This window comes from Hyperolius riggenbachi, chromosome 7, assembly GCF_040937935.1.
Source record: "Hyperolius riggenbachi isolate aHypRig1 chromosome 7, aHypRig1.pri, whole genome shotgun sequence".
NCBI classification, from domain to species: Eukaryota; Metazoa; Chordata; class Amphibia; order Anura; family Hyperoliidae; genus Hyperolius; species Hyperolius riggenbachi.
The window spans coordinates 316,595,435-316,619,683 of NC_090652.1; the positions used below are offsets into that span (position 1 = coordinate 316,595,435).

General features: G+C 48.9%; 2 protein-coding genes across 2 annotated transcripts in view; both read left to right on the forward strand.

Annotated features, from left to right (window-relative positions):
• Positions 1-12,750, forward strand: part of LOC137525235 (protein mono-ADP-ribosyltransferase PARP14-like) — a 67,471-nt gene extending 54,721 nt beyond the window's left edge. Inside the window, exons 14-16 of the mRNA XM_068246238.1 lie at positions 15-148; positions 5,162-5,336; positions 10,635-12,750. Of these exons, the coding sequence (XP_068102339.1) occupies positions 15-148; positions 5,162-5,336; positions 10,635-10,924 (599 nt within the window). The 3' untranslated portion in view covers positions 10,925-12,750. The remainder of the gene's footprint in view (positions 1-14; positions 149-5,161; positions 5,337-10,634) is intronic.
• A 4,769-nt stretch (positions 12,751-17,519) lies between these two features.
• LMLN (leishmanolysin like peptidase) overlaps positions 17,520-24,249 on the forward strand; it is a 37,588-nt gene continuing 30,858 nt past the window's right edge. Inside the window, exons 1-2 of the mRNA XM_068246239.1 lie at positions 17,520-17,672; positions 20,098-20,195. Coding sequence (XP_068102340.1) covers positions 17,568-17,672; positions 20,098-20,195 — 203 coding nt within the window. The 5' untranslated portion in view covers positions 17,520-17,567. The remainder of the gene's footprint in view (positions 17,673-20,097; positions 20,196-24,249) is intronic.

Here is a 24,249-nt window from a genome sequence, read left to right on the forward strand (position 1 = left end):
CTTGTCCCTTGCAGAGCAGTCCATTCCCTCAACGTGGGTGGAGATGAAAGACTCTAACCTCCAGGTGGTGCCGCTGTCCTCCACATCACAGGAATACCAAGGCGTCCAGACGCAGTTCGCACAGACCTGCCAGATGAAGATAATTAAGGTAATTCCAAGTATTGGTCACATCAGAGCACAGGCAGAGGCTGATGGGACTGCCACAGGGGGGCAGCAGAGAAGCTAATCCACAAACACACACACAGCAGGGTAGGCTGCCCCCACATAAAGGTGAAACTTGAAAAATTAGAATTCCGTGCAAAAGTCCATTTATTTCTGTCATTCAATGTAAAAGGTGACATTATATGAAAGAAACTCATTACATGCATAGCGAGATATTTCAAGTCATTATTTGTTATAATGCTGATTATTATGACTTACAGCTTATCAGAACCCATAAATCAAAATCCCAGCCCATTAGAATATTGTGAAAATGTTCAACATTCTCGGCTCAGAGTGTCAGACTCTAATCAGCTAATTCACCCCAAACACCTGCAAAGGGTTCCTATTTCATAGATTAGTCTCAGCTTTGAAGTTGAATTACTGAAATAAGTTTTGAATCAGGATGATAACATTTATTTGCTAACTTAAAAGAATAAGCTTTCGGCTGTGCAGCCTTCATTAGACTTAAATCCTGTTTGCTTGCAAGATGTTGGAAAAGACAGCCGGTTCAGCACCGCAGTACTGAAAATCTCATGCATCCGAGCAACGTTCACCTCCCATTCATTCGCCAATAACTTTATTGCTACTTATCACAATGAATTGATCTATATCTTGTTTTTTCCACCACTAATTAGGCTTTCTTTGGGTAGTACATTTTGCTAAGAATTATTTTTTTCTAAATCCATTTTAGCAGGAAGATTAAGAAAGAAATGAAAAAAATTCATTATTTCTCAGTTTTTGGCCATTATAGTTTGAAATTATTATACGCTACTGTAATTAAAACTCATGTATTTTATTTGCCCATCTGTCCCGGTTATTACACCGTTTCAACGATGTCCCTATCACAATTTATGGTGCCGATATTTCATTTAGAAATACAGGTGCATTTTTTCAATTTGTGCCCATCACTATTTTTAAGCTTATAATTTTAAATAATATAATAACATACTCTCTTGACATGCATATTTAAAAAGTTCAGACCCTTGGTGTAACGATTGGTGTCAGCACACAGAGAAAATCTGATTATTGGTGATCTGCAGTATCACCAACAATACAGATGTATACCTGATCATTGATGATCTGCAGAATCACCAATAATACAAGTATGACTAACCTCTGGACACCTAATAGAGTGTAAGTGTTTGGTGCAACTGTAGGCTATCTCCCGTGGGGCGGGAGACACAGATAACTTCGATCAGAGACCACCTGAGGAGCAGGTGGCGCTTGGCTGTGCAGGAACTATCTCCTAAGAGAGGAGATAATCTGGCAGCCAGTGATTCCCTGGTAAACTGGGAATCAGACTGTACTGCAGCCAGAGGACTCCTATGGGATAGAGGCCCCTGGCTGTACTGCAGGAAGGACTCTCTGAGGAGCAGGAGGTCCTTGCAGCTAACTGACACTTGGTGGAATAGTGTCACGGGTAGTACAGACAGACTGAACACTCAAGGGATGAGTAACAGCCAGAAGGGTCGGGCAGGCTAGGTCGGCAACACACGAGCAGATAAGGTACAAAGACAGAAGGCTGATTCGGTAACCGGGTACAGGCAAGGTTGGCAACTGGTAGGCAGATATGCAGAGGTACCGAATCAGAAAGCAGGAGAGAGGTCGAGAGAGCAATAGGTCATAACAGATAAAGCAGAGGCCTAGTCTAGAGTGTGAGGTCCGTGGTCTCAACACCCAGGAACTAGTCTAAAGTATAACACAGTCCTAAGCTTGGGTGTGAGGTCCTTGGTCTCAACACCCTGGAACTGGTCTAAGATATAACACAGCAATGACACAGTAATCCTAAGCTTGGGTGTGAGGTCCTTGGTCTCAACACCCTGGAACTGGTCTAAGATATAACACAGCAATGACACAGTAATCCTAAGCTTGGGTGTGAGGTCCTTGGTCTCAACACCCTGGAACTGGTCTAAGGTATAACACAGCAATGACACAGTAATCCTAAGCTTGGGTGTGAGGTCCTTGGTCTCAACACCCTGGAACTGATCTAAGATATAACACAGCATTGACACAGTAATCCTAAACTTGGGTGTGAGGTTCTTGGTCTCAACACCCTGGAACTGGTCTAAGGTATAACACAGCAATGACACAGTAATCCTAAGCTTGGGTGTGAGGTCCTTGGTCTCAACACCCTGGAACTGGTCTAAGGTATAACACAGCAATGACACAGTAATCCTAAGCTTGGGTGTGAGGTCCTTGGTCTCAACACCCTGGAACTGGTCTAAGGTATAACACAGCAATGACACAGTAATCCTAAACTTGGGTGTGAGGTCCTTGGTCTCAACACCCTGGAACTGGTCTAGAGTATAACACAGCATATAACAGTAGTATAATCTGGCTAAGTGTGAATTCCCAGGTCTACCTGGTTCTAACACACTGTGGGATCTGACTGAGGTCTGAGTGCTCACACATAAGTATTCGCAACGGCAGACAACCAGCAACTGACAAGCAAGATCTATATATACTTGCAGTGCTGTGTAGCTCCGCCCGAGCCACTCAGCCAATCCAGAGTCCAGCTGGGATCAGCTGATCGGCCTGATCAGCTGATTCCCCTTCTGCTGGTATAAATGTCCAGTTGCCTGGCGTGCGCACGCATAGCTCTCCATCTGTGTGCACTAGAAGGTCCAGACAAACCAGACACCTGTTGCTGTGCGGAAACCGCCGGTCTCAAGGCGGAGACAGCCGCCCCGCCGCCAGACCGCGCGGCGGCATCTCCGCTATTCATTACACTTGGGTAACTATTTATGTTGTTTTTGTTTGTTTTTTTATTGTATTTTTTTTATTGTATTTTTTTTATAAAAAAATGTATGTGGGTAATTTTTGGTGTGGGAGGGAAACTGCTAATTTTAAATTTCAAATAATATAATTGTTTAATTTAAAATGTATGTGGGTGCAGTTTACTATTTGGCCACAAGATGGCCACAGTCAAAAAAGTCCTGGATGCGAACGATCTCGCATCCAGGAACTAAAATGCAGAGGAGAAGTTTCCTGGGGGGCAGAAATACCGCGCTCTCTGTATAGAAAGCGTCGGTTTTTCTGCAGGGAAGTTAGATCGGTGAATGGGAATTATATTCCCATTCACTGATCAGGGGGCTAGCGGCGGTAGTGCGCACGGGCCGATTGCGCGCACCATGCGACGGGAGCAGCAGTGCCTATCTGGACGAGGAAGCTCATCCAGATAGGCCAAACTGGTTATACATGCAACATCGAAAAGGGGGTTCATAGATTTTTTTGCAAGCATACATGCATATCATTAAGATGCCTTAAATGAAACAGAACATCTAAATGGGGTCTTGAGAGGTTGCTAGCTGATTTATGACTAATAGATAAGACCTCTTGTTTACTCAATCCTCACACAATTGGGACTGTCACAGATGCATCGTAAATTCCGAGTGCACAAGTTTTAGCTACAAGCAGAGTGGATGCAATATTTGTCTAGGCCGAAATAAATGGACTTTTGCACGATATTCAAATTTTTTGACTTTCACTGTATTATAGTGCACATTTTATCTGCTAGTCGTGCCTGTTTCAGACAGTTTCTAGTGATGAGAGTAAATTTCACATAGTAGTAATTTGGCAGCGACATTCAAAATTATAATATGAAATTATAATACAAAATTTCAAACTACTGCAAAATATTTTCACTTGTAATTAGAATGCATCATTTTGCATTGACTTCCAATTTCACTAAATATTCATCCGTGTAAATAAGGTTTTTATTTTGTGCCCATTGACTTCAATGCATTTGGTGAAAATTAATTTTCGCATGCATGCCCATACATTTTCACACATATTCATGTGTGCAAAAATATGTTCAAAATAGTTTTAAATGCTTCCTAAGTGTAATTTTATGTAGTTTGCAAAAATGTTACAAAAATAAGATTACTGTACATACAAAATCAGGATCATAATTGCAAAATTTATGTGAGATTTCACGAAAGCAAAATTATCCATTGAGATCAACTCTATCTGGTTCAAACAAATAAATTGCAAATTTAACACACCTATAAGGTTCAGTGCACACTTAAGAGCCTTAAGAGCTTTCACACTGGGGCAGTAGTAGGTAGTATAGTTGCCCTAGTATAGGTAGAATAAGTGCCCCAGTATAGGTAGCTAGTATGGTTTCCCCAGTATAGGTAGTATAGTTGCCTCCAGTATAGGTAGCTGCCCCAGTATAGGTAATATAGCAGCCCTCAGTATAGGTAGTATAGCTGCCCCAGTATAGGTAGTGCAGTGGCCCTCAGTATAGGTAGTATAGCTGCCCCAGTATAGGTAGTGCAGTGGCCCTCAGTATAGGTAGTATAGCTGCCCTCAGTATAGGTAGTATAGCTGCCCCAGTATAGGTAATATAGTGGCCCCAGTATAGGTAATATAGTGGCCCCAGTATAGGTTATATAGCTGCCCCAGTAAAGGGTAGTATAGTTGCCTCCAGTATAGGTAGCAGCCCCAGTATAGGTAGTATAGCAGCCCTCAGTATAGGTAGTATAGCAGCCCTCAGTATAGGTAGTATAGCTGCCCCAGTATAGGTAGTATAGTGGCCCCAGTATAGGTTATATAGCTGCCCCAGTAAAGGGTAGTATAGTTGCCTCCAGTATAGGTAGCTGCCCCAGTATAGGTTGTATAGCAGCCCCCAGTATAGGTAGTATAGTGGCCCTCAGTATAGGTAGTATTGCTGCCCCAGTATAGGTAGTATAGTGGCCCCAGTATAGGTTATATAGCTGCCCCAGTAAAGGGTAGTATAGTCGCCTCACTTGGCATCATGGGTGGGCCGTGCCTGGTGATATGTGTTCTATGTAAGTACAATGTATGTTTTACTGGTGAAAGCCCAGCTTTGTGTCTACATTACACTCATCACACCCCTATCACTGTACAGAGATCTCCATCCATCTGCACAGCTTCAAGTTATATATTTACATCTCTGAGAAGATGGATGATTATATCACAAATATATTTTCTCCAGATTGACAGAATACAGAACAAATCCCTCTGGCTCAACTACCAGATTAAGAAGCGTAGCATCGATGAAAAGAACAGAAACCTCAATAACGAGATGCAGCTCTTCCACGGCACCGACGCTAAGACTATCGACCACGTGAATAACAACGGGTTCAACAGAAGCTACGCTGGAAAGACAGGTAATAACTATTCAGAGAAATGTCATTAGTCACGTATCCAATGGCTGGATGAATGAAAGAACAGTGACCTTATGTTCTCCACTAACCCTGACACCACCAAGCTTCACAGTAGAGCACAGACCAGCAAGACTTAATCACATTACCACAGGTCTTTCCATCGATACAGACATGAGATCTGAGGCTCAAACTACTCTTCTTCAGATATTAATGAAAGGTTTCAGTCATTATACTGTCCAAACTCAACCAAGAGTGTGTTCAATCGTGTTCGTGAAGGGGGTCAAGCAATCAATCACTGGAAGATTCAATCAAAGTCCTCAAATCTTCCAGAAAATGTACCCCATTTAGGGACTCCTCTAGTTTTGGTTGGCTTTCCTCCAAAAATTGGACAGTCTATTGTACTGAGATCGTCTATGACTGAGAACACAGAGGAACACACATGATCCATCAACATCTGATCTGGATTATTTAAAAGAGCACTATGGCGAAAAACTGTAACATTTAAAATATGTGCAAACATAGACAAATAAGAAGAACTTTTTTTCCAGAGTAAAATGAGCCATAAATGACTTTTCTCCTATGTTGCTGTCACTTACAGTACGTAGTAGAAATCTGACAGAAGTGACAGGTTTTGGACTTGTCCATCTCTTCATAGGGGATTCTCAGCAAGGCTTTTATTCTCCATAAAGATATTCCCTAAAAAGGATTTAAACAATGATGCTGGCCAGCTTCCCTGCTCACTACACAGTTTTTTGGCAGTTGAACAGAGCAACTACTATTCACTAAGTGCTTTTGAAAATAAATAAATCCCTGAGAATCCCCTATGAAGAGATGGACTAGTCCAAAACCTGTTGCTTCTGTCATATTTCTACTACCTACTGTAAGTGACAGCAACATAGGAGAAAAGTAATTTATGGCTCATTTTACTCTGGAAAAAACATACTTCTTATTTGTCTATGTTTGCACAATATTTTAATTTTACAAGTTTTCGTCACAGTGCCCCTTTAAAAATGTCCTCACGAAATCTATGGGCTGTGTGTGGGAAGAGAGAGATCCCATCTCTGGTCAGATTCAGATCAGAAAGGGATTGACCCATTGGGCACATCGGGCAACCATCTACCAGTGTATGGCCACCCATGCCTGCTAGATAGTCTCCCAGCATATATCAGTCCGATCCGGTATTTACCTTGGTTCTGCCTCCTGTCCTGATCATTGCATATAGGTTGTATATACATTACAGAAAATAGAAACTCTTACGCTAAAACAGTGGAAATGTATTTATTTTAAATGAAAAGAACAATTGGCATAACTCAATACAACCAGCATCCACACCATCACAGTTTCTGACCACCACAGCCAACCCCCAAGGACTCACCCAATCCACAAACACCCCCTGAGTATTCTGGAGTTACGGCCGGCCTGACCAAATGCCTGTGCGGTACTGTGTCTCTTCTGTGCACATGAAAAAAAAAACATTAAAGAGGAACTGTAACGACTAAACGGCCCCTGGGGGGTACTCACCTCGGGTGGGGGAAGCCTCAGGATCCTAATGAGGCTTCCCACGCCGTCCTGCGTCCCTCGGGGGTCTCGCTGTAGCCCTCCGTACAGCCGTGACGTAATATTTACCTTCCTGGCTCCTGCGCAGGCGCTCTGATGCCTCTCGGCGCCGAAGTAGGCGGAAATACCCGATCGCCGTCGGGTCTGCTCTACTGCGCAGGCGCAAGTTTCCGGCGCCTGCGCAGTAGAGCGGACCCGACGGAGATCGGGTATTTCCGTCTATTTCCGTGCCGAAAGTCGCCACAGCGCCCCCGCTGGAGCCAGCAAAGGTAAATATTGAACTGACAGTCGGCACAGTCGCCGGCTGTTCGGAGGGCTGCGGCGAGACCCCCGTGGGACAGAGGATGGCGTGGGAAGCCTCATTAGGATCCGGAGGCTTCCCCCACCCGAGGTGAGTACCCCCCAGGGGATCTTTTTGTTGTTACAGAGTCTCTTTAAGTAAAAAGGGTAGCAATACAAAACAAAAAGAGCAAGAGCAATCTGTCCGGCCCTGTTCACAGTGCTCAGCTGCATTGCAGAATAATTTTGCATGTCAGCTTACTGCGCATACAATTATATGGGCCTGTTCACAGTACTGCGCTGTAACTTATCACTACCCATACAATTCTAATTCTATAAGCACAAGACAGAGAGCTTGGTGGGAGAGGAGAAATGGCAGGAAGACCTCTCACCAGGACTGCAGACATCACAAGTGCTGTTTGGCAGGGACATGCTGTTAAAAGAAGCCACTGCAATCTGAAAAGAGGAAAGGGTAATGGGGGAAGACAACAGGGTGGGAGGGGAAGCTGGGAAAAGAGATAAGATTATCTGCAATCAAGCTAATCTAAATTGCCTGAAGCATACTTCTCTGCTCACTACAGAAGTCGGCTGTCAGCACCTGTATCACTGGTTTCTGCAACAGCAGACTGCCCTGCATTATTGATTAAGTACTCTGATCAGGATAATTAATAATCAATAGTCTAGGGCACGCTGGGATTACAGTAACCAGTGCACATGGCTACTAATGACAGGCAACTTCTGAAGCACTAAACACATCCTGCAACCTCTCCTTGCTAATGTCCCAGCTGCAGCACAGCAATCATTCTCTCTACTCACCCTGCTGCTCTGCACATTCACTCACTGCAGGCTGTGTGTAGAGACTGAGGAGACACAAAGCTAACAAAGAAAAGTAGTTCCCTTTAAGTACCGCACCACTCCAAGGTAATCAAAACATCAACTTTATTCAACCAACATAAAAACACTTAAAAACCAATATAAGCAGCCATGTCAAAATGCTAGGATTACAATCCATAATTAATGAGTAAATGAATAAATCTCCACATATTGTGTCAACAAACAGTAATGCACCTGTACAAATAAATATATACAATGGTAAACATTCACACTGCTAATCAAGCAATATGAAAGAAAGAAGGAAGCGAAACAGCATCACAAGGATGTGAAAAACGTGATGAAAAGTGATAAAAAGTGGTAAGGAAAAAAGACCAGTATCAGCTGGACAAAGATGAAAGTGCTACAGTGCATAGAATATCAGCGTAACAACGCTGTAAGTAGGTGCAGTTAGCAATGAAAAGTGCTGAGTGCAAGAAGAAACAAACAGCGACTAGCGCTGAGAAAAGAGCTGACGCTTATTAAGGATCTATATGTTGCCCAGTGGAAGCCGCTATATTGCGGAAAGCGGCGAATCGCGACGGCAGGTTGGCTTGCCATGTCATTTCTTCTCCACATATAGATCCTTGGTAAGCGTCAGCTCTTTTCTCAGCGCTAGTCGCTGTTTGTTTCTTCTTGCACTCAGCACTTTTCATTGCTAACTGCACCTACTTACAGCGTTGTTACGCTGATATTCTATGCACTGTAGCACTTTCATCTTTGTCCAGCTGATACTGGTCTTTTTTCCTTACCACTTTTTATCACTTTTCATCACGTTTTTCACATCCTTGTGATGCTGTTTCGCTTCCTTCTTTCTTTCATATTGCTTGATTAGCAGTGTGAATGTTTACCATTGTATATATTTATTTGTACAGGTGCATTACTGTTTGTTGACACAATATGTGGAGATTTATTCATTTACTCATTAATTATGGATTGTAATCCTAGTATTTTGACATGGCTGCTTATATTGGTTTTTAAGTGTTTTTATGTTGGTTGAATAAAGTTGATGTTTTGATTATTACCTTGGAGTGGTGCGGTACTTAAAGGGAACTACTTTTCTTTGTTAGCTTTGTGTATCCAAATTGTTCCTTTCTGCACACTCGTGTAATATTACCCTTACTTTTGGGGAATGGTTGATGGTGTTTGCCCATTGTGTATGTAGAGAGTGAGGAAACACATTGCCCACAGGAGCACTAAACACATCCTGTCACCTCACCCTGCTAATGTCCCAGCTACAGCACAGCAATCATTCTCTCTACTCACCCTGCTGCTCTGCACATTCACTCACTGCAGGCTGTGTGTAGAGAGCGAGGAGACACATTGCCCACAGGAGCACTAAACACATCCTGCCACCTCTCCTTGCTAATGTCCCAGCTACAGCACAGCAATCATTCTCTCTACTCACCCTGCTGCTCTGCACATTCACTCACTGCAGGCTGTGTGTAGAGAGCAAGGAGACACATTGCCCACAGGAGCACTAACCACATCCTGCCACCTCTCCTTGCTAATGTCCCAGCTACAGCACAGCAATCATTCTCTCTACTCACCCCGCTGCTTTGCACATTCACTCACTGCAGGCTGTGTGTAGAGAGAAAGGAGACACATTGCCCATGGGATAGGAAGGGGGAGGGGTGCTACATCTAGTGCAGGAAGTAGTACAGTCCCCTGCACTTCCTGCTATTTTCCCGAATGTTGCCCAAACCATGAAAAAAGATCCCAGGTGGAATAAGACAGTGACTGAGCACCACAACTGCACCCCTAGCCATGGCTACACCCGGGGCTGTGAGCACCTGCAGCCTTGTGGTAGGTACACCACTGACATACATCCAAGCTCCTTGTAATCTTCTGTGGCTCCAGTGGGTGATATTACAAACTTTCCCCCCTCGGGCTGCAAAGAGGGGTCTGTCCAAACCTCTTCCCTCATCTCGTGACACAGACCTGGCCACAGTGCTTGTCCTCAGGGGTTCTGTAGTATTGGATAGACTCTGTAGTTACCCGGAAACCAGCAGTACGTGGCGGTGATGTCACCTGAACCAACCAATGAAGCATAGTAATAGATGTAACTCGTGGTTGTCGTCATTACTTTGTAGCACCAGTGTTACTTGTGGCATTTGTTGTTTGTGAAAACATTAGAGTTTATTGAAATCAAAGCTTGCCACCTGGTACAGTGGTCATCTGTTTACCTGCCCGGCAATATGTGACATAGCTTGTGCAATGTAGGTGCCTCATACAGCATTGGCTGTGAGATTGGCCAGGGGCGGGGCCTCTGACGTTACAGCCACAGAGAATATGGGCAGTGACATTGGTAGTCCCGCCCCTGGCCTACCTCGTGGATTAGTAGATAAACAATAGATAACAAATTATGGCTTCTGTGGGGAAGGAGGGGAAAATTCATGTTTTGGGACCTTAGTGGGAAAGGATAGGTATACTCACCTGCGTACGTACGTATTCGGGCACTTGTCCTTTAAATGTGCATTTCTGCTGTCCAATAAGATGGAGAAAGGTTTTTTTTTACGTACAGTATATTTCTATTTGTGACATCACAACCTTACCTCATCACGTTGAATTGTTCTTTTATGTATTTTGAAACAGATGCCAAGATTGGGAAAGGGACGTATTTTGCGGTTGAAGCGATTTATTCTTCGGATGACAATTACTCCATTCCTGATGCCAACAAGTATAAATACATGTATCTGGCCAGAGTCCTCACCGGGGCCTTCTGCAAAGGAGAGGCGGACATGATTGTCCCCAAACCCAAGGACCCAACAAACCCCACCAACCTGTATGACAGCGCAGCCGATGATCTCACAAAACCCACCGTGTTTGTGATATTTAATGACATCCAGGCCTACCCTGAGTATCTCATCACCTTTACTGTCTGATGTCCCTGATGGAGCCGAGAGGTACACGCAGATAGGCACCCTGTATAACAATAACAAGTTAGGACTCTTTACTGAAGATAAACATGCAGAGATAAATCACACACCACCATCAGTAAATGAAGCTTACTTAGAACGAAGAGGAAAACAAAGAATACAGGAAATCACAATACCATAGAGATCATTACATCATCCTACAGGCAGTGACACCTTGTGGTTGCTTTACTACACTGCAGTTTAGGTAATACTGTTAAAGCGGACTTGAAGTTTGCTTAATAAAAAAGTTTTACTTACCTGGGGCTTCTGCCAGCCCCCTGCAGCTGTCCTGTGCTCGTGCCAGGACAAAATGATCCTCCGGTCCCCCCACTTTCTCTTTCGCCGGTCGCCTCCACTGCGCCTCTACAAGGCCCTGGCCACGGGTGTCCTCGTTCGCGCTCCTATGGCTGGTTGCATCCTGCACATGCGCAGTAGTAATTTCCTCGTACGGGAAGGAGGATATGCACGGCCAGGGACTTGTATGTCAGTGGTGAAGAAACAGCCGTGGAGGGAGACCGGAGGATTTTTGAGTACCGGCGCAGGACAGGACGGCTGCAGGGGGCTGGCAGAAGCCTTTGGTAAGTGAAACTTTTTTTAAGCAATCTTCAGGTCCGTTTTAGTACTGCCAACAGTCCTCTCTGATGGCCTGGATATGACATGGTAGACAAGGTGGAGGTGTACTGAGCTTCTCCAGAGCTGGAGATCACTGGAGGCCAGAAGAGGTCCAGGAAAGCCCGGGATTATTAAACAAAGGAATGATGTAAACTCTTCCCGACTAACGGAAGACAATATTCAACAGCTCCAGGTCCAGTTTGCAGAATCACTCATGTTCTTCAAAGATCTCCAGTCCAGGACAACATCAGTCAAATCCAGAGTATGAAGGCCGGATATCAATAACAAACAGGACAATTATCATAACGTTAGTCTGAGAGTCATTCATGTAAAGTAGATTATCATCACCAACAATAACTGCGGGCAGAAATCAGGAATCTCACACAGTTTGTATTGCACTTCACATTTCGGGAAAGTTAGGCAAAGGCACCCAGACCAGGTACAAAGAAAAACATTGGGGGACATATAGGGACCTATTTCAGGGGGAAAAAGGGGTTTACATATTTGGAGTACTAACTGACATTGAATCAAAGACAAAATACCATCCATTTTTATCAAACTGAAGATGGAATTGATCCATTTTCTTACCACATGTATAGTCACTATAATAGTATTCACTTACATTGTAGCACAGAATGTAAACAAAATGTGTATTTCATTTCTATGTATGTACAGCATATACAGGTATATATAGTATATTCCTTACGCTTGCCTTTATAGGGCATCTCATATTGTATAGGTGCTATATTATCTCATGGCTAGGATTATCGCTTATCTGATGTTTTTTTAACCTTCCTGGCGGTAAGCCCGTGCTGAGCACCGGCTATGCCGTGCAGGAGGATTTCTCAGGCCCTGCTGGGCCGATTTGCACACTTGGGCTCGCTACTTAATTAAAAAAAAAAAAAAAAAAAAAAAAACTGCTCTGCTGCCCCCTGGCGGTTTTTAATAGACCGCCAGGGGGTTAATGGTTTAGTTTTGCAGCCGGTCTATAGGTTTTTCAAGCTTTTAGTTGTCTGACTCAATAAACTTTTTCTGCTGAGTTTTCTCGCCCTCGCCTATATGCAATTCATATTTTCACCGGAGTTATCTCCTAGGAGATCATTTTCATCTTCTCTTTAAACTAAATTTTCGGGCTTTTGCGCTACTTTCTACTGTATATTTTTCTCATGTACAGTTTTCCATATGGCAACTTTCAAAAAATTCAATAAAATGAATGGACTTACTAAAGAGTGTTGTGTTTTAATTATGACAAAGATGAACTTTCTACAAGTAGCCACTGATGAGTGATGTTGGGTTCCCTGGTCTTCACTGAAGCACTCCACAAGGCATTAAATGTACACGACTTTTATTAATTAACTGTGGGCCTTGCAGTTGATGTATTGAGTCAAGTGTAAGACATGCCAACCAGGCCTGGATTTAGCTCACAAGAGCCTATAGGCAGAGCTGTCCTGGCACCTCAGACTTCACCCTCCATGAACCTACAAACCTTTGTGGCGTATCAATAGGGGGTGCAGAGGTTGCGACCGCATTGGGGCCTTAGGGCCAGAGGGGCCCTCCCACAGCCACAGTATTTGCTCACTATTGGTCCTGTGCTGGTAAAATTCACTTCTATATATTCTTTGAATAGTGGTAATCAGTAACAAGCTGTTCCCCATCCCCATCTCTGACACTGTAGTTGCCATTGGCAGGTTTTGGTGCGCCGTCTCAATTGTTATGTGTAGAGTGCTTGGGGAGGCCCAATGTAAAACTTGCACTGGGGCCCACAGCTCCTTAGCTACGCCACTGTACAAACCCCCACCGAACTGCACCACAAGTATGCTGGCTGGCCTAGCTGTCACTTCTCCCTTACTTCCCTTGCCTGTCATAGGTAGCTACAGGAGTTTTAGGTAGCCAGAAGTACCCTCAGTATTAAGTAGCTAGAGGTGCCCCTTACTGGAGGGAGAACTTATCAGTGGAATGCAGAGAGCTGGGTGAGTATCCTCTCATTTACGCTCTGCTCAGGACTCTGCATAGGGAAGAAGAGTGACAGTAGCGTAGCAATAGGGGTTTCAGAGGTCACAAGCGCACCGGGGCCCTTGGGCCAGAGGGGCCCCGTAAGGCCCTCCCTCAACCACAGAATTATCTCTTTATTGGTCCTGTGCTGGTAATAATCACTTCTATAGATGCTTTGAATGGTAATAATCCTTAACACACAGTTCCCCATCCCCGTCTTGCACCGCAGACACTGTGGTTGTCTTTGGCATGGTTTTGATGCGCCGTATCAATTGTTATGTATATAGTGCTTAGGGGGGCCCAATGCAAAACTTGCACCAGGGCTCATTGGGGTTGATTCACTATCACTATAACTCCCCTAACTGCATGCCTAACGCGCCTTATGAGAGTTGACATGCCTTATCAGAGTAGCATAACGAGCGCTACAAACTTATGATGAGAGCTCCACTCGTCCTGCCCTGAGCCCCTGCGGGTCCGATCACTTTAGAGGACATTATCCCCGCACTTTGATTGGCCCAGTAGGCTGCCTCTCACTTGACAGGAAACTTGACAGGCAGCCTATTGGGCCAATCAAAGTGCGGGGATAATGTCCTTTACAGTGATTGGACCCGCAGGGGCTCAGGGCAGGACGAGTGGAGCTCTCGTCAATGCCAATTAGCAGGCATAAGTTTGTAGTGCTCGCTATGCTACTCTGATAAGGCACGTCAACTCTGATAAGGCATGCTAAGCGTGCAGTAAGGGGAGGTATAGTGATAGTGAATCCACCCCATAGCTCCTTAGCTATGCCACTGGAGAGTGAGCTGCCTTCTCATCCTCAGGTGCCTGTAGGCAGGTTCCTACAATGCCTTATGGTAAGTCCAGTTTTGATGGCAACGGCTCTCTTTATCATTGCTAGGCAAAGGGAATGGAATTAAGATGAACCTTTTGCCGTAATTCACCTACCTGTTCAGGAACTCTACAGTCCCTTTCCCTCTAGAACTCTTAGAGAAATAGACTCTCACGCTGTCAATGGAACTCCAGGAAACCCAGAATAGCGCTTCAAACCCTTCAATTGCCAAAGGATGCAGGGGGTATTGCCCTGCCGGTGTATTGTTCGGGCAGCGGTCCTTGTTGGTGCTAGGTGGTGGTTTGCCTGTTCACCTGATAACCTTCCACTAACCTAGAGGTGGCGATAGTGGGATCATTCTTGTCCTAAGCTAGTCCCCCATTTAGAGGGAGCAGGTGTTCTCTAACACTTACCCTACCCTTCAAAACAGCTATTATTGTTTGGGAAGCGGTCTCTCGCCTCCAGGGAGCTCCTGGGCAGGTGCCCCCTTTCCTCCCCTTGTGGAATAATAGGGCTCTTCCCCATTTTTTTTTCTATCCCTGACCCGTTCATATGGGCAGACAGAGGAATGTTCAGGCTGAAGGATCCTTTCTCTGTGGCTGGACAGTGTACTGTTTATGAGCTCTGCCTCTGACACAGGAGACCTGGCTTCAAATCTTAGCTCTTCCTGTTCAGTAAGCCAGCACCTATTCAGTAAGGAGACCTCGGGCAAGACTCCCTAGCTCTGCTACTGCCTATAGAGCGTGTCCTAGTGGCTGCAGCTCTGGCGCTTTGAGTCCACCAGGAGAAAAGCGCAATATAAATGTTTTGTCTTGTTTTCTCGATCAAAATAGAATGGCGTTTTTTCAGGGGGCGGGGCAACATGCTGGAGGCTGGCTGGTACGGGTCTTCAGGGATGGCCTCAGGGAAGCAGGCTTGTGTATGAGCAGCTATGGCTTACTGCATAGGCACAGCTGCAGTGCGGCAGCGTTCAGGCAAGGAGAGGAGTACGGCCAATGAGAGCAGATCTGACAAGCTCTTGTTGGATACGCCCTGAGGGTCTGTGTGCGGCAGCTGTGGGGGCCAGGAGGATATGTGGCAGCCAGCGGGTAACCTCATAGACCGACAGTGACTTCTGCTCATGGCACATTGGTCACCACTCATTTGTAATAGGCGACCCAGCGGGAAACACTGAAGGTAAATCTGCACTCCAGGAACCTGCTGCGGCCTCCAGCTACCGCCTGCGCTTGTGCAACTTTACTAAACCTACTCACTTGGAACTGGGATAAATCTTTGGGGGGGGGGGGGGGTGCCCAATATAGTAAGAACTATAATAATATATAGGATAATATATAGAAAAAAAGGAGGCGTCGTACCCAGGGCCGGCCCTAGACTATTTGCCGCCTGAGGCAAAAGTTTCACCCCGCCTCATGAGCGGGCAGACCCTGGTCGTACCTCCAATGAAGGCTCACATGGATGGGAAAAAGGAGTCTTTATTAAAAGACGGTTATACTGTAGACAACGCGTTTCATGAGACTCAGCTCGCTTCCTCAGGTGAATGCAAACAGATAACCTTATCTATGAGCCTTGTGGTGCGCGGGCGCCTAGGTCAAGGCTAGGCTAGACGCCCTCACACCACACGGCGCCTCCCCAAAGATTTAACCCAGTTGTAACCGCACACCTCCAGGTGAGAACCCTCACTACTTGTTGACCCAGTCGACAAGCAGACAGGACCACAGGAGGAGAGTGGCCGCCCAGTTCCAGAAGGTTCCGGGATACCGACCGGAAACTGTTCCTTTCCACATGAGCTTACCGTGGTTGCAGGCCTGCAACCCATCTTTGTGAGAATATATACTACAACGACAACATTCTGCAATTACACTGGCTCAAACGATACTGCATTCTCCATAGGCTAAAGGTTATCCACTTCTCTTTGTAAGGGGATTTCCCGTCACCTGCACCAATACTATTCGCTTGGAGGTGTGGCTAGTGGCTTCCCTATTTCTCATTATTAAAGGACAACTGAAGCGAAAAGTATATGGAAGCTGCCATATTTGTTTGCTTTTAAACCATACCAGTTGCCCGACTGCCCTGCTGATCTCTCTGGCTGCATCACACACCTGAAACAAGCATGCAGCTAATCCAGTCACACATCAGTCAGAGCACCCGATCTGCTGCATGCTTGTTCAGGGGTTATGGCTAAATGTATTACAGGCAAAGGATCAGGAAGACAGCCAGGCAACTGGTATTGCTTAAAGGAGTTCTGTTACGGGGTTTCTAAGGAGGAAAACAGACACTTACCTTGGGCGTCTATCAGCCCCCTGCAGCGGTAATGTCCCAAGGCGGCGTCCTCCCATCTGCCGTTCTCCGCCGCCGGCCCCGGTCTAGCGCGGCATGGGATCCAACTGCGGCTGCGCTACAGTGGCTGCGCACCCACTCTCTTCCGCCTGCGTCATCGGAAGCTTACTGCGCAGGCGCAGTACAAGGCTCCGTTGTACTGCGCCTGCGCAGTAAGCCTCAGATGACGCGAGCGGAGGCGCGGCAACGCGCATTATTCGTCTGTGTGACAGACGAATAATAGCCCGGTGCCGGCTGCGGGGAGCAGGACGGCGTGGGACATTACCGCTGCAGGGGGCTGATAGAAGCCCCAGGTAAGTGGCAGTTTTTCTCCTCAGAAACCCCCACAGAACCCCTTTAAAAGGAAATAAATATGTCAGCCTCCATATCAATCTCACTTCAGGGGTCCTTTAAAAATATTCTAGTTCATGAAAAGGACTACATTGGATTAGTTCAGACAAGATGTCTGTCCTGTCCCCTGAAGTGGCGGGACACAAAGTCCCAACATGTGTTGTCCTTTAACAAATGACTGCTGAGCCAACAGGACTATCCTCAGGCTTCTCTGTACACTGGCCACTATCTGCTGCTCCCTGCCGCCTCTGGTCTTGTCTCTAATGATCCATCGCCACAATGCTGGGGGAGGAGTCAGCGCTGGTAGAATACAGTGTGGGAGGAGTCAGTGCAGGTATTATAAGTGGGGAGGAGTCAGCGCAGGCATTGTACAGCGGGGGAGGAGTCAGCACTGGGCTCCGGTAAAATGGCGGATTCGGGGACAGTTGCCGTGGTAACCGGTGGTCACGTCATGGCAGGCGTGCTTCCGGTGACGTCGCGTTGCCCGGGTGACAGCGGTCGGATGGGGGTAAGATGGCGGCCGCCCGGCTGTCACTCCTCATACTGGGAGCTCTGCTGACACTGAGCCAATCCCGGAGCTCCGCCCCCTGCCGCCACCGAGCACCGGGGCCCGAGGAGGTGAGAGGGGCGGGGCCACGCGAATCCCTCCCCCGCATGTCAGATTCCCATGAATGTAACCCAGAGCCTCCTCTATAGTGAGCCGCTGTGCGGGTGCATCAGTCAGGGGTGATCACAGGTGGGGGTGCGGGAGACTTGGGCGCAGGATACAGCCGGTGTATGGCTTACCCTGCTGCTGCACAAGTCCCAGCAGCGGTAATTACTATTCCCCCTCCAGGCCGCTGTGGATAGTGGGGGAATTAAATAATTTGGCTTCCATCGATTGCTGGAGGCCGAATTATTCTGTTTTTTTTAAGCAATTTCGGCTCCGTCTTCTGAGAGCGCCGACGTTACTCACTGAGCGCCGCTGTGGATGTGATTCCTATAATAGTCTATGGTGGCGTCGGCTGCGCCCCAATCTAGCAGCGCTGAAAAGCACTGCTCCGACAGGGTGCTGCCATGGAGTGCAGGGTGGTGCGGTGGAGTTCAGGGGGGTGGTGCAGTGGAGTGCAGGGTGGCGCAGTGGAGGGTGGTGCTGCTGCAGTGGAGCGCAGGGTGGCGCAGTGGAGTGTGGCGCTGCAGTGGAGGGTCATGCTGCAGTGGAGTGCAGGGTGGCACAGTGGAGGTTCATGCTGCAGTGGAGTGCAGGGTGGTGGAGGGTGGTGCTGCAGTGGAGTGCAGGGTGGCGCAGTGGAGGGTCATGCTGCAGTGGAGTGGAGGGTGGTGCTGCAGTGGAGTGCAGAGTGGTGCAGTGGAGTGTGGTGTTGCAGTGGAGTGCAGGGTGGCGCAGTGGAGGGTCATGCTGCAGTGGAGTGCAGGGTGGTGGAGTGTGGCGCTGCAGTGAAGTGCAGGGTGGCGTGGTGGAGGGTTGTGCTGCAGTGGAGTGTGTCGCTGCAGTGGAGTGCAGGATGGTGCAGTGGAGTGTGGTGCTGCAGTGGAGTGCAGGGTGGTGGAGTGCAGGGTAGTGCAGTGGAGTGTGGTGCTGCAGTGAGTGCAGGGTGGCGCAGTGGAGGGTGGTGGTGCAGTGGAGTGCAGGGTGGTTCAGTGGAGGGTGGCACTGCAGGTGGTGCAGTGGAGTGCAGGGTGACGCGGTGGAGGATGGTGCTGCAGTGAAGTGCAGAGTGGCGCAGTGGAGGGTCATGCTGTAGTGGAGTGCAGGGTGGTGGAGTGTGACGCTGCAGTGAAGTGCAGGGTGGCGTGGTGGAGGGTTTTGCTGCAGTGGAGTGTGGCGCTGCAATGGAGCGAAGGGTGGTGCAGTGGAGTGTGGTGCTGCAGTGAAGTGCAGAGTGGTGCAGTGGAGTGTGGTGGTGGAGTGGAGTGCAGGGTGGCGCAGTGGAGCGTCATGCTGCAGTGGAGTGCAGGGTGCTGGAGTGTGGCGCTGCAGTGGAGTGCAGGGTGGCGTGGTGGAGGGTTTTGCTGCAGTGGAGTGTGGTGCTGCAATGGAGTGCAGGGTGGTGCAGTGGAGTGTGGTGCTGCAGTGGAGTGCAGGGTTGCGCGGTGGAGGGTGGTGCTGCAGTGGAGTGCAGAGTAGTGGAGTGTGGCGCTGCAGTGAAGTGCAGGGTGGCGCAGTGGAGGGTGTTGCTGCAGTGGAGTGCAGGGTAGTGCAGTGGAGGGTGGTGCTGCAGTGGAGTGCAGGGTGGTGCAGTGGAGTGTGATGCTGCAGTGGAGTGCAGGGTGGAGCAATGGAGGGTGGCGCTGCAGTGGAGTGGAGGGTGGCGCTGCAGTGGAGCGCAGGGTTACGGAGTGGAGGGTGGCGTTGCAGTGGAGTGCAGGGTGGTGCAGTGGAGTGGAGGGTGGCGCTGCAGTGGAGTGCAGGGTGGTGCAGTGGATTGCAGGGTGGCGCTGCAGTGGAGTGCAGGGTGGTGCAGTGGAGGGTGGCGCTGCAGTGCAGTGGAGTGTGGTGTGGTGCAGTGGAGTGTGGCGTGGTCCAGTGGAGTGTGGCGTGGCGCTGCAGTGGAGTGCAGGGTGGCGCAGGGGAGTGTTGTGGAGTGCAGGGTGGTGCAGTGGAGTTGTGGTGCTGCAGTGGAGTTGTGGTGCTGCAGTGGAGTGCAGGGTGGCGCAGTGGAGTGCAGGGTGGTGCAGTGGAGTTGTGGTGCTGCAGTGGAGTGCAGGGTGGTGTAGAATACGGCGTAGTGGGGCGCAGTGGAGTGCGGCGTGTTGGGTAGTGTGGTACTGCAGTGGAATGCAGTGTGGTATGATGATGTAGTGGGGTGCAGAGCAGCGCAGGGGAGTGTTGGAGTGTGGCGCTGCAGTGGAGTGGAGTGCAGTGGAGTGTGGCACTGCAGTGGAGTGCAGGGTGGTGCAGTGTAGTGTGGCGCAGTGAATTGCGCAGGGGGGTATGGTGCAGAGTAGTGTGGCACAGTGGAGTGCAGTGGAGTAGACAGGCTGTGAGTGGAGATTAGTGCAGTACCGTGGACTGATCACTGTGTGTGTAATTCCCTGGCAGGTGATATTCGGGGTTCACCAGAAGACGAGTCACATCTGGAAGAGACAAGCAGATCTGCAGCTGCGGGTGAAGATTGAGTATGACCTCAGCATTGACAAGTGAGTCCACAGCCCGTCCAGCACCTGTCTGCTCCCTGTATAGGGCAGATGTCAGCCTGATATACCCGGTACATTGCACGCCACATCAGTTAGCCCACCTATGCAGCAAAGCCTGGATCTGGGACTCTCTGCATTACTCTGCACATCTGCCACCCCCCATCTCCCCCCCCCCCCTCCTCCCAGACAAGATAGTCCCGCGGCATTCCAATGGTGGCCAAACCATGGCCTCACTAGACTTAGGAACTTCATTGAATTAAGGGGTGATCTCGTCTGGTTGGACCTGCAAAATAAACATGTGGCACCTCAAGGCTGCTGGCCGCAAGCGCGTGATAATGGACTCGCGTTGCTGGGCAGCGCCTGCATAGTGCTCACCGACCTTCCCTACCTGGAAGTAGCTTCGGGGGGACATTAAACCAATTTAGGGAGATGGGGGAGTGGTGGACATGAGGAGAGCGCGCTACACATGCCTGCTCCCCCGGTTTTATTTTTAAAAAAAATTAAAGTGCTAAGCTATCCTTTATGATTCTGCTGTGTTTGCCTGCATCGCCCAAGCTCATGAGGTCTGATTTCTACAGTTTACACTCGTTTTATCCGACCTAGTGACTAACCCCAAGACTCATATGTCAAGGGCTGGGGAAAAGACCAGGGTCTGAAAGTAGTGAGGATTGGATAGCCACCTGGAATGGGATCTTCAAATGTTCTAACAATTTACACACTGGAGGCAGCCTACTAGTTTCTCACCTGCTGGTTCCCGGTCCCTATTGCAGTGTGCAAACTCTTCTCCACTGCGGTGTCCGTACTCTTCTCCACTGCAGTGTCCATACTCTTCTCCACCGAGGTGTCCATACTCTTCTCCACCGCGATGTCCATACTCTTCTCCACCGCGGTGTCCATACTCTTCTCCACCACGGTGTCCATACTCTTCTCCACCGCGGTGTCCATACTCTTCTCCACCGCGGTGTCCATACTCTTCTCCACCACGGTGTCCATACTCTTCTCCACCGCGGTGTCCATACTCTTCTCCACCGCGGTGTCCATACTCTTCTCCACCGCGGTGTCCATACTCTTCTCCACCGAGGTGTCCATACTCTTCTCCACCGAGGTGTCCATACTCTTCTCCACCGAGGTGTCCATACTCTTCTCCACCGAGGTGTCCATACTCTTCTCCACCGAGGTGTCCATACTCTTCTCCACCGAGGTGTCCATACTCTTCTCCACCGCGATGTCCATACTCTTCTCCACCGCGGTGTCCATACTCTTCTCCACCGCGGTGTCCATACTCTTCTCCACCGCGGTGTCCATACTCTTCTCCACCGCGGTGTCCATACTCTTCTCCACCGCGGTGTCCATACTCTTCTCCACCGCGGTGTCCATACTCTTCTCCACCGCGGTGTCCATACTCTTCTCCACCGCGGTGTCCATACTCTTCTCCACCGCGGTGTCCATACTCTTCTCCACCGCGGTGTCCATACTCTTCTCCACCGCGGTGTCCATACTCTTCTCCACCGCGGTGTCCATACTCTTCTCCACCGCGGTGTCCATACTCTTCTCCACCGCGGTGTCCATACTCTTCTCCACCGCGGTGTCCATACTCTTCTCCACCGAGGTGTCCATACTCTTCTCCACCGAGGTGTCCATACTCTTCTCTACTGCGGTGTCTTTACTCTTCCCCACCGCGGTGTCTTTACTCTTCCCCACCGCGGTGTCCTTACTCTTCCCCACCGCGGTGTCCTTACTCTTCCCCACCGCGGTGTCCATACTCTTCCCCACCGCGGTGTCCTTACTCTTCCCCACCGCGGTGTCCTTACTCTTCCCCACCGCGGTGTCCTTACTCTTCCCCACCGCGGTGTCCTTACTCTTCCCCACCGCGGTGTCCTTACTCTTCCCCACCGCGGTGTCCTTACTCTTCCCCACCGCGGTGTCCTTACTCTTCCCCACCGCGGTGTCCTTACTCTTCCCCACCGCGGTGTCCTTACTCTTCCCCACCGCGGTGTCCTTATTCTTCCCCACCGCGGTGTCCTTATTCTTCCCCACCGCGGTGTCCTTACTCTTCCCCACAGCGGTGTCCTTACTCTTCCCCACAGCGGTGTCCGTACTCTTCCCCACCGCGGTGTCCTTATTCTTCCACACCGCGGTGTCCTTACTCTTCCCCACAGCGGTGTCCTTACTCTTCCCCACAGCGGTGTCCGTACTCTTCCCCACCGCGGTGTCCGTACTCCTCCCCACCGCGGTGTCCGTACTCTTCCCCACCGAGGTGTCCGTACTCCTCCCCACCGCGGTGTCCGTACTCCTCCCCACCGCGGTGTCCGTACTCTTCCCCACCGAGGTGTCCGTACTCTTCCCCACCGAGGTGTCCGTACTCTTCCCCACCGAGGTGTCCGTACTCTTCCCCACCGCGGTGTCCAAACTCTTCCCCACCGCGGTGTCCATACTCTATACCGTAAGCAAAACCCCTAAGTTAACATTGCCCAACTCAACACCTTCATGGTTGATAAAAAAACTAACTAGCATACTGAAGGACTCGCATGATAGATCTCTTAAGATCTGGGGCCCTTGACTTAACCTCCCTAGCGGTAACCCAGAGCCAGGCTGGGGGTGGAAAAAAAGAAGCCAGGAGCGGTAATTCAGAGCCTGACTCATGGTAGCCGTCGGGAGCTCTGTGCAAAGCATAGCGCGCAGCGGTCGTTTCTCCTCTCCCCCGGCATTCAGACGTCGGCAGCCATTCTCCTTCCTGTCCTCGGAGGTGCTGGATCCCGACAGTGAAATCGCTGAATGTCGTCATTATGACAACCAGCAATCTCACTACTGGTTTACAGCGCCACCTGGTGGACGGAGTGAGAACTGCAGCACAGGATCCCAGGGTGGTAAGTGCTGGGCTGCTGCTGGCTCTATAGCAGCATGATTCTCTAACACCCCCCCCCCCCCCTTAGTTTTAGGGTCTAAAGACCTGCAAAAAATGCACCACTTGTAGACCCTAAAATAATCATGCCGCCAGGGGGGTTAAACTAGAACGCCTCTACATGGACTTGGCGTTGACCAGGCTGCAGGGCGTCTCTCTTTATGTTTAGTTCATCGTTTTGCTACCATGACTGTTCACCGCTGAATTGTCATGAACGTGCATTTGTTTATCTGTTATTAATCTGGAACATTTTCTGTCAAATCTTTGAAACACAGAAGTGTGCATGGTCGCCCAGTTTTGCTCTTGCTTGTAATATACATCGTGCAGCCTTTGGAAGTACTCGCGTCACCGAGTTATTCGCACAGCGAGCGCCTCCATACTGTGCACGGGTGAGTCGAAGCTCATATGTGCATTGATGCGCTTGTGTTTAGTAGTACTCCGAAGGCTGCATGAGCCGTGTTGAAGACCTAGAAGAACGAGTAGCTTCCACCGAGGACCTTGGTATCCAGAGCTCTCCCTGTACATAGGGATTATAAAAGCTTAAAGGGATGTGGATGTTTCCTGTTAAACAATACCAGTTGGTTGTCTGCCTGTTATCAGCCCTGATAAAATCCCCCCCTGAGCATTCAGTCTGGCTTTGGTCAGGAATCATTATAGCTGAGGCATTATAGCAGAGCCACAAGGGAGCAGGCTTGGGCTTAAAAAGACACCAGAGAAGACAGACTCAGCTATAATGATTCCTGAGCAAAGTTAGACTGAATGTTCAGTGTGGGATTTTATCAGGGCTGATAACAAGAGGCTGAGCAGTGAAGGATGAAAGAGAGCAAGGTAGGTGTTTTCTCTAATGTTCCCACTGATATATAGGGTAACATACATGAGGGTGCTTCGTCTCTGGTTCACTTTAAAGAGAGTCTGAAGTGAGAATAAATCTCGCTTCAGACCTCATAGATAGCAGGGGCATGTGTGCCCCTGCTAAACCGCCGTTATCGCGCCGCTAAATGGGGGTCCCTTCACCCCCAAATCCCCTCCGTGCAGCGGGGGAGCGCTTCCGCATTGGGGCAGGGCTAACCGCCGCAGCTCTGCCCCACACGCGTCTGTCAGCGCGTATCTCCGCCTCTCCCCCGCCCCTCTCAGTCTTCCTTCACTGAGAGGGGC